This window comes from Haliotis asinina, chromosome 10 (genome assembly GCF_037392515.1).
Source record: "Haliotis asinina isolate JCU_RB_2024 chromosome 10, JCU_Hal_asi_v2, whole genome shotgun sequence".
Lineage (NCBI taxonomy): Eukaryota > Metazoa > Mollusca > Gastropoda > Lepetellida > Haliotidae > Haliotis > Haliotis asinina.
Window position 1 is genome coordinate 22,511,603 of NC_090289.1, and position 10,536 is coordinate 22,522,138.

Here is a 10,536-nt window from a genome sequence, read left to right on the forward strand (position 1 = left end):
GTCCAAGGAGGCTAACACTGTTTACCAGCATGAATGGGCTGCTTCCTTGTTTCATAAGTGGCAAAACCAAAGTTTACATTTATCAGTTTCTGAAAACCTGAAAATGTCAAGACACTGCTTGACTTTGGTTATACGTGATATACCTGACGATTTGTTGAACGAGGCTTTTCAACATTTCGTGTTTGAGGTCAGGAGTGCAAAAGTGAATCGTTGTATGGTGCATTTTGTGGCATTCAATCCTACCTACAGTTTCAGACATCTTGTACGGCAATTCGAAGTGGAGTAAATGTGCGTCTGAGAAATACCCGAAGAACGTGGAATTTGTATCAGTAGAGGACAAACCCAGAACAATAACTACAGCCACAGTCATGGAGTCACTCTTGAGCAAAGACGAGGAAACCAGTCTCCCTTGTTATCAACTTGAACTTGTAAATTGATAAATAAACTGCTTTAAATGAACATTGTTTAATGCAATTGAAAGGCAGTCATGCTTAGGTCAGTGTGTCAAATTATCCATAAAAGTTTCAAAATTTGGTCAATTTGGTTCATTTGTCATTTCTACTGTTTTGTCTATTGAAAGTATGACTGCTGTCAGTTAGGGAGATCTGGACGTCACCAAATTGACTGTCTGTGACTATGATACCTCACATGAGGAGTATCTTTGATTTAGAGACCTTGAAGGAGGTTCCTAAATCACAGATAGACCTACTTTGAGGTCTCTAAGTCACAGATAGACCTATCTTTGTGACATCCAGGTCTCACTGACAGGTTAAGGTACAGTGCTGGACAAAGAGATGACCTCACCAGAGGTTTATAAAGTCAGTTGAGACAACAGCAACCTCCACCAGCAAATCGACATCAGCGTCTCTTGGATCTCTGGTACAAAGTTCCTGCTCACGTCATCCATGAGGAAACGTGTTTTGACATGTATCGATTCAAGTGGTCTTTACACACGCTACTGAAGGCTTGGACAGTTCCATAATGTGACTTGAAACACATCTTGTGAATGATCTTTATGAGCCATAGCATCAGGTAATAAGTTTCTTTTGCCCAAGAGGGTAAGAATGGTTTTCTGGGAAGGTGCTTATATGAGTTTTCATGAGTTTCAAGAGAGAGTCAACTTCGCTTGCATAGTCTGTTGAGTATATATTCATGTTATTCTCTTCCATACCCCTTGAACGAATGGTGAGGGCCCTACTAGATGAGCATGTGCTTGTGTTGCAGTGAAGGTTGGAGGTATGCGGATAGCCTCCAAGACCCACCCATCTGGTGCTCCAGCAGCTGAAACCCCTACAGCAGAGGAAGAGGAGGAGTTTGGTAGTGGGTGAGTCTTCTCTACAGCATGTAGCAAAATGTTTCCTCTCACATGGTTTCCTTCACTTTCCTTATCAATGTTTTGTTGTATTTCCAGTTTCCCATTCACATTTCATCATTGCACTTGTTATGTAAGTCTTCTCTTTGTGGAAGTGGTACCTCTCAAGAACTAAAGTTACTAGTATGTTGTTGATCTGAATCTGTACTTGTCTGCATGAGATTTCTGGTTTTCTGAATGTTAGCAGTGGAGATGAAAAGCAGATATTGTCAGAGTCAACTGTCTGCTGGTTAGTATTTAAACAATGAGTTTTTCTATGTATGTGTGTGCTGACCTCTGATAACCTCCAACATGCTGTGTTGGTAGACTTGAGTGAAACAGAGTTCATTTCAGCTGAGCTGTGGGCAGGTACAGCTGCATGAGCAATTGAGCAAGGTTTCATGCTCAGCTTGCATGTATATATTGTTGTGTAGATGTATTGCACTTTGGTATTTTGATGTTGACCATCTGCCTGAGCAAATTATGATTAAGTTCAAACAGGTCATTTTGATGAGTGGTTTATGTAAAATGTTGCCAGATTTAATTGGACGAGTTGAAAACAAGTTGTCCTTCCATGGGCTGATTGTGTTCCCCAGTTGTTGTGACTAGCAGCTGAAGTGTGCCTGGGACCTTGGTTTGTCTTTGAGGTACTGGCAGAACTGTTTATGATAACTGGTTGGTGTGCCAGCAGTAGCTGCTCCCAGTGTCGGCAAGCCATGTTAAAGGTCACATATACTCTAATAGGGTACAAATGCAAAATCAGTTGCTGACATCATTGTAAATGAAACCCCGTCATTAAAACTGCTCATTTCGATCTTTAATTACCTTAAATCGACCTTTTTGTCAACCGTGCACAATTCTCAACCGCAAACGAAATTTCAACCAATCAGAGCGGCGCGTCTCGGTGACGTAATAGTGGGTATAGAAATGGGGGTCTGTGCAGTATTCATCTACATTTCAGGGGTTAAACTATTTCGTTTACAGGTTTGTACAAACCTGCAATCGCGAAAGCTGTTGAGAAAAATGGAAGCTATATGTTCTCACAATCTACTATCATTTAGTTTTGTCTCCTGCTTTGCCTAGTTTTCGAGTTACAACCCTTGTTTTCATAGACGATTCTGTCAAAATCACTTGGTGTTGCTAGGTTGTAATCCCTGTTAGGTGGTATAAACCTACACATTAATTGTCATTATTCACTTGATGGTCAGTTAATGAATTTATAACAGGTATAATTAGTGGTAACGCCACTTAGATTACCCGACAAAGGCCCCCATTTGGCATTTCTTTTGTCAGGATCGATCAAAGGATTAACCAATAACACGCTGATTGATTAATTAGTTTTATTGGGATTAAAATGGGGGATTTGTCAAAAGGTAGTGTTTATGTATGTACATTTACTAATCTATACTGAATACACTCTGTTGTGTCTGTCTATGTAAAACAATACCCTTCTTTCAAAGGATTAACCGCCAATACATCGATTGATTGCTCATTATTGGCTAACTAAATAACTTTTTAAAAAGAATGACGCACATTATGCAATTAGTTGCCAGGTGTGCTATCTTGGGTAACCAATGAAACTATACAGCAATGTGAAAAACCTGAAACGATACATCACGTTTTCGTATATTAGACTGTTAAAAGACACATCACTTGGGAAATCTGCAGATGAATTATTTATCACTTGTTTTTGTGGATATTGATGGATACATTCCTCGAAGAAGGTAATAGCCTGACATTGCTCCTATAACTGTAATTTTAATATTTGCAGTTTTGTTTTTGATAAGTTGTCGTAGCTTTCAACAGAATCATTGTTTTCGTCGTTAAGTGTAATGATGCAGACGACATACACTAGGGCATGCGTGCGAATTATGATTCATCAGAGACCATACAATAGATGGTCTCTGGATTCATATAGGAAAACTATGAAATGTCTAGTACATATTACATTCCTGTTATACATTGGCAGATCGCTTCTTTTTATTAAGTTGCAAGTAAATGCATGCAAGTATGATTATAAAGTAATTAGGATTATGAGACCAAGTATAAAGACGTATATTGACAAGTGTCTACATACTGGTGAGTGAAAGTTACAAACCAAGTAAATTTAGCAAGTGAAGAAATTTATCGTGCAGTATTTTCACTTCGACCCCGACCTCGCTTAGGGTATGTTACATGTTGTGTCATGCAAACTCCTTTTGGTAATGATTTAAATACATATTTATGTAGTTTTGATTTTCTAACTTGATGAGAACAAACCATACATAATCTCATTAATTCAAATGGATTTGACTTCACGATTGTCAAAAAATGGCGGCACCCTGTCTTGGGATGAATGCTATTTAAGTTTGTTTTCACCGACTTTCAAAGGGACAATTACTTTCTACTGGTAGTAAAATATGTATTTCATTGATGGACAATAGGATTTTGCATGACATTGCTTATAACATAACAATTTCACTGTTGGAAGTGAGGTGGAGGTCAATATAACATTGCTTGCAATATAAATGTCATTTCGACCCCCACCTTGCTTCCTTGGAAGAAGTCCTTATGTTAAAAGTTGTGTCATGTAAAATCCTTTTGGCCATGATTCAAATGCATATTTAACTACCAGTAAAAAGTAGTTTTGATTTTCTAACTTGATGAGAACAAATCATAATTTCAATAATTCTAACGGACTTTAGCCCGTGACTTCATGATTTTGAAAAATGGTGGCGCCCTGTCTGAGGATGAATGCTATTTAAGTTTGTTTTCACCGACTTACAAAATCAAAATTACTTTCTACTGGTAGTAAAATATGTATTTTATTGATGGACATTAGGATTTTACATGACATTGCTTATAACATAACAATTTCAGTCTTGGAATCGGTCAATATAAGGGGTCAATATAATATTACTTACGATAATATTGTCACTTCGACCACAACCTCGTTTCCGAAGAAGAAAGCGATATATTCATGCAAAATCCTGTTGGTCAGCAATGTGTAGTAAGCAGTCTTGATTTTTTAAACTCAGTGAAACTTGAACTCCATTTTCTATCCTGGAAGCGTGGTAGGGGGCGAACCATCCGATTTAGTAATTACCACAAGCTTCCACAAAGCTCACTTCGCACACACTAACAGCCAGTTTATGCACAAACCACGGAGTCTGATTGAAATCTGTGCATAGTGACACCATCACTCGACCCCAAGGAACAATTGACGGTAACACAACAATTCGGCATGTCTTTGGTGATGTCGAGAAATCAGCAATATGACGAGCATCCTACACATTTTCTATACATTTAACGAGAAATCGTTCCTTCTATGACGTCACTGTAGTGCTCTGGAGACAGGGTTACGTTACCTGTCTGCTGTTTCGTTTGTGTGCGAGAGAGAAGCAGACGGCTTTTTAGCAACTTTTAAGCGCTTGGTATTAACCACAAGGTTTTTTTTTAAAAAAAATGGTGTTTCATTTATGACTAACCAAAAGTCTTTCATATGCAGTGATAAAAGGAGTACCAAAAAATTGAGTTTAGTGGTCCTTTAAGGGTCAGGGTGAGCAGACCAAGTTACCTTTCCCCTAGGCTGCTGAGGTTGGATTGATGACTGGGATATACTGGACATCATGAAGGGATAATAATAGGAGATAAGAGCATGGTGCAATATGTTTATCACTCACTCCAGAACTTTCCTCTTAGCATTGTGCCCCCATCAGAAAAATATCTTAAGTTTTACACACAACAACATGACACTTTCTTCAAACACCAAGTGATAACCCCCCCAAACCCAAGCTGCTTGTTATGCACTAGAAGGTTATAGTCACAGGACTTTATCTAATGGGGTACCCTTTATTTCCCCTTTCCGCATGTAATGTGGGAGGAAGTCGTTGATGCCTCATCTGCCTGTCCGTCCATCCATATTCATTTTTGAGCTTAGCTAAAAAACGTGCAATATTTTTCGACAAAAAGTGGTAAATATAATAAGCAAAATGTAAAGTTATGCCTTTTACTATTTACAGACTTTTGTCATTTCCATTTTACTTGGTTTCCATGATTTGGGCTTAGTCTCAAAAGGGAGGTGTGGGCTTAGTTTCCCAATCACAAGTTGAAAACTTCTTGATATTGTAATAGGTGTGGTTTTGATGTTCGTTACATTCACCAAGTGAAAGCTGAGTTTGAGGAATAATGAGGTGGGAACAAGATGTTAATCAACCTTCATTGGACTTTGCGTTGTGTGTTTCTTTTTTAAATGTAGTGTTTCAGGCTGATGTGTTCTCTACTTTCAAACTCAGTAACCAGTTCCTTAATCGGGCAAGTAGGGAAAATAACAGAAGCAAGCTAACAACTGACAATAATTTATTACAAAACAGAATACGTAGCAAAATACAAACAAAAACTTAACAGCTGATAAATGACACACTATTGCATCAACAGGTTGATTCAGATCGGTTAAACTTTTACTTTTAAGCCACCAACCCTGTTCTTATATAAATGTTACCCAAAAGATACAGATCCTAGTTCGTTTCCTACTCCTAATTTTCCCCCAACCCAACCCAAAATACACCAACAGAAGAAACCTAGCAATACATGGCCTAGTGTACAGTTTAATGATCCACTCCTTAAATGGGGAGGGAATGACCCTGGAACAGGACCTGAAGGGGCGATTTTACCTGATGTTACTCGGTTGACCGAAGCTAGACAACTAAATCACTTATATAGCACTCTAGAACGACCTCCGACATGGGTCAAAGTTCACCTACTGATCACGAATGTCTCCGCCAATCAGAGCCTACCCAACATATTTAGCACCAACCACGTGGCCTACCCAATGTATCTAGCGCTACAATGAACAGTCACCTTGGTCGGAAAATTATCCCGCAACAGAGGCAAGTGAAACAATGTGCTACAAGACTAACCAATACAAAGCTATTCTATGCATGGTATGTAATGATGAAATATACATTTATGCACCCCCATGCCCAGTACTTAGGATAGAATTTAACCCAGTTTTTCAACAGTATCTTTCAGCAAAACATGGCAGATGTGCGAGGCAGGTCCCAAAGTGGTGCATTTGCTATTCACAGATATTTGTAAATTCCATTTTTCTCAGTTTCCATGCAAACGGTTTGGAGTAAGTCTCAATTGGGAGTGATGGGCTTCGTTTCTGAAGGGAGTGCAAATCGAAAGCTTTGGTGCCTGTTGCTTTTTTAAGATTTTTGTCATTTGTATTTTTTCAGTTTCCATGGAAACATGAACACCAACAAAACTTGGTAGATATATGAAACAGAATCTAAAGTGGTGCCTTTTCCTAATTACAGATCTTTGGCATTTTGTATTTTTCGTGGTTTCCATGAAAACTGTTTGAACGTGGTCTCTAAAGTGAAGGTGACCTTCATTTCTGGAGTGCAACTCAAAAGATATATGGTAGATATATCAAACAAACGCTACAGTGGTGCCTTTTGCTGTTTGGAGAATTTTGTCATTTTACTTTTCTTTGTTTCCATGAAAACGACTTTATCTCAAAAAGGTCATTTTAGTGGTTTTGTTTCTGGTCTGGAGCACAACTCAAAAGCACTTTGATATCTCTCTTCAACATGTTTAAGATTTAACAGATATATCAAACATAAGCCTAAGTGGTTTCCATTGAAACTTTTCGGACTTAGTCTCAAGAAGGAGGAGGTGTTTCGTTTCTGGAGCATAAACTTCTTAATATCTTTCAGCAGTACTTGACAGATAAGTGAGGCAGGTCCCAAAGTGGTGCCTTTTGCTATTTACAGATTTTTGGTGTTTATATTTTTGTCAGTTTCTATGGAAATGATTCAGACTTTATCTCAAAAAGGATGGGTGGGTTGCATTTCTGGAGCACAACTTGAAACCTTTAAGTATCTTTCAAGAGAACTTGGCAGATTTATAAGGCAGATTTTAAAGTGGCATATTTTGCTATTTACAGATATGGGGCATTTAGATTTTTCATGATTTCTGTGGAAACAATTTGGAATAAGGCTAAAAAAATCAAGCTGGTATTTAAGTAACTGTCTGATGATTTTTTCTTTCAAATATGTGGGAGGTAGGGGTATGTATCATCTTCTGATGACTCTTGTTGGCATTTCTATTTTAATACGGAACTGATTTGGACTTAGTCTCAAATCGGAGGGATGGGTTTTATTCTGGATCACAACTCGCAACCTTTCAATATATTTCTACAAAACTTGACAGATATATCAAACAGAACTTGGAGTGTTGACTTTTGCTATTTGCAGATGTTTGGCATTTTTGTATTTCATGATTTCCATGTAAACAATTTGGGCTTGGTGAAAGGAAATCAAATTAGATTTTAAGTAACTGTCACTTGATTTGTTCTTTCAAATTTATGGGGGCTGGGGAAATTTGTCATCTTCTGATGACTCTTGTCTGCTGGGGGAACAGAGGCAAGTTTTAACAGACTCACTTGCTAAGGTGAGACCACATGTATCACATGTGCTTTGTTGTAGGGCAAGACTAAAGTCCTAGAAACTCTCAGGAGTCAAGCTGCCAGACACGTCACCCATCACGGACTTAACATTGCTTAACTGAAACTGATTGGTGACTTGAGTTCTGTGCACAGGAACAAATGCCACCAAAATATCAAACAGCCGATGTGGTTTGGTTCTGGTTAGTTCCTTGCTACTTACTGATTGCCATTTATTAGACTATTCTTGTTTTGAGTTATTTTACAGTTCATTATTCTCATTCAGAGACAAACAGACCATATGTCCCTAGATTTATGAGCACATTGCCATGTGTTGCAGAGAGGCAAAGCCCGACAAGCACCATCAGTCCATCCTGGTTTCTGGAGCTGTAACAAAGGTAAAGTAGACTAGTGAATATCATTGTTGATAAGTGATAAAACATTTGTTACCCACACGATGGACAACCTTGCTTAGTTGTGGACCCAAACAATGTTGAAAGAAATTCTCTGCTTGTGTGTCATGCTTGATGCACTTTTTTGTCATGGGTGATGCTGTGACTGTATGTCATGTGTCATGCTCTGATTGTGTGTTGTGTATAATGGTGCAGATGTATCCTCCGCAGATCATGTGTCATGTCTCATGCACTGATAGTGTGTCATAATGTCCTGCTCTGAATTTGTCATGTGTCATGCAGTGATTGTGTGTCATGTGTCCTGCTCTGATCGTGTGTCATGTAGCATGTACTGATTATGTGTCATAATGTCCTGCTCTGATTGTGTGTCATGCACTGATTGTCATGTCATGCCCTTATGCTTCATGTCTGATGCTCTTATTGTGTGTCATGTGTTCTGTCCTGATCATGTGTCATGCTGTGATTGTGAGCCATATGTCCTGCCTGAGGAACTGTAATGCTGTGTTTGTTTGTCATGTCATGCTCTGATTGTCATGTATCATAACTGTAAGTTGCACTCTGCATATTGCTTGTAGGGTGACAAGGACTTTCCACCTGCAGCAGTGAAGGCATACCATGAGAAACCAATGCCAGCCATTGACCGCCACGGTCCTCCCAGAACCAACATGAACATCCAGCAGCCCCGCAAGTGAACTCAAGAAGGCGTTTTGTTGTCTGTCACAGCTGGAGCACATCACCCCACCCCCTCTTGTCATACTGCTACCCTACTTGGCTTTGTAGACGCTGGACTACAGGAAGCACTTGAAGTCATGGTGAAGGTTAAAACATTAACTTGTGTTGTAACAATCTCATGTCATTGGATAATTGCCATTACAAGTCATTACTGAAGAATTTGATGATATAACAATTTGACTGTTATGTGGTACAGCAGATTGGAGATGTGTCAATCTTTAGGATAGTGACATCATCAGCCTTTTGCAAGACACATGTGATTTATACTTAATATATGTGTTGTAAAAGTTGATTGAGTGATACTTTGCATCAAGAGACGTTCAAGGGCCATATGTCCAGGTGGTGATGATAGTTTACAGTTGTTAAAAAGTGCTAGTCTGTATAAATTATACCTATAACATACATCTCTTGTTGCAACATTTGCTGGTATACGATTCCTATAGCAACAGACCCATGGTGCCACATCGTCATCATGTACGTAAATAACCAAAGTGATGAAGTCCTCCAAACATCATCACATGTTCATATCTGATGTCTTGGTATGCTTGCATTTGGTTGTTGTGTATTTCTGAGTGAGTGCTCAGTCTGTTGTTTGCCTGAAAGTGTTACTGTAACACTGGTTGTACATCTAAGTAGATCAGGTTTCTGGGACAGTGTTGATATTGTCACACCAAGCACGTACACTTTATAAACATTTATCTCCACCATGCTCTTAATTGCACTCTAGTTGGTGTTGCTCGTCTTGAAACATTTTAAATACTAGTAATAATAAATCTTAGTGTTGTAAACTGAGAACCAATCTGCATATCGTATATCCCATTCATCCTGTAAGATTAGCCCCAAAACATAAAAACAGCATGAAAATGAATGTTCATTTTCTGCAGATGACAACTTCATGCTGTATATTCGGATCTCCATAAGTAATCTTTTATATTTTGGGAGGCCAAGTATATTTCATGTTGCTAGTTACAATGTACTGATTATATCATAGTCCTGTTCATGCTGTCTTGGTGATGGATATATATACATCTTGGTGAGAACAACTCCAGACAGAAAACAGCTGTATGCGATGGAAATTGTTAACGTGTAATTCTGTCATGGTGGTTTGACTGTATATTAAGGACATGATGGGAGGCCTCAAGTTCCACCCTGCTGATACGGCAGTAGCACACACTGTTTCTTCAGTCAGTGCACTCTTGTCTCTGAGAATGTTCAGTACATTCATGCCTGCCTGTGCCTGTCACAACAGCCCCTCATACGACTGTACGGAATAGACATGCTATTTGGAGGTATGAGTAGACTTGTACGTGCCGATGCAATCTGACAGCACCATATTTCAGTAGTTGCTATGTACCGGTGCCTTATATTGGGATGAATGTGTCTGTATGTCATTCCAGCATGTGCAGCATGCACTGCCACATGTGATCGCTCCATACAATGCTGTACATTCATTGTGCTTGTTTGTAATATCTTTGGGTGTACCTTAATCATCTGTATCATGTCTTTCTAAGTTAGCCTTTGAATTGTTATATTGAAAGCTCCTATGCTGTGAATAAAGATGGCAAACTTTCCTGCATGTTTTGTTGGTTGTCTTCTTGAAATATGCATGT

The 10,536-nt window shown here is 38.9% G+C and overlaps 1 protein-coding gene across 1 annotated transcript in view; it reads left to right on the top strand.

Moving 5' to 3' along the window:
* Positions 1–10,496, top strand: part of LOC137298542 (death-associated protein 1-like) — a 12,790-nt gene extending 2,294 nt beyond the window's left edge. Inside the window, exons 2-4 of the mRNA XM_067830839.1 lie at positions 1,225–1,324; positions 8,122–8,179; positions 8,770–10,496. Coding sequence (XP_067686940.1) covers positions 1,225–1,324; positions 8,122–8,179; positions 8,770–8,886 — 275 coding nt within the window. The 3' untranslated portion in view covers positions 8,887–10,496. The remainder of the gene's footprint in view (positions 1–1,224; positions 1,325–8,121; positions 8,180–8,769) is intronic.
* The last annotated feature ends 40 nt before the right edge of the window (positions 10,497–10,536 follow it).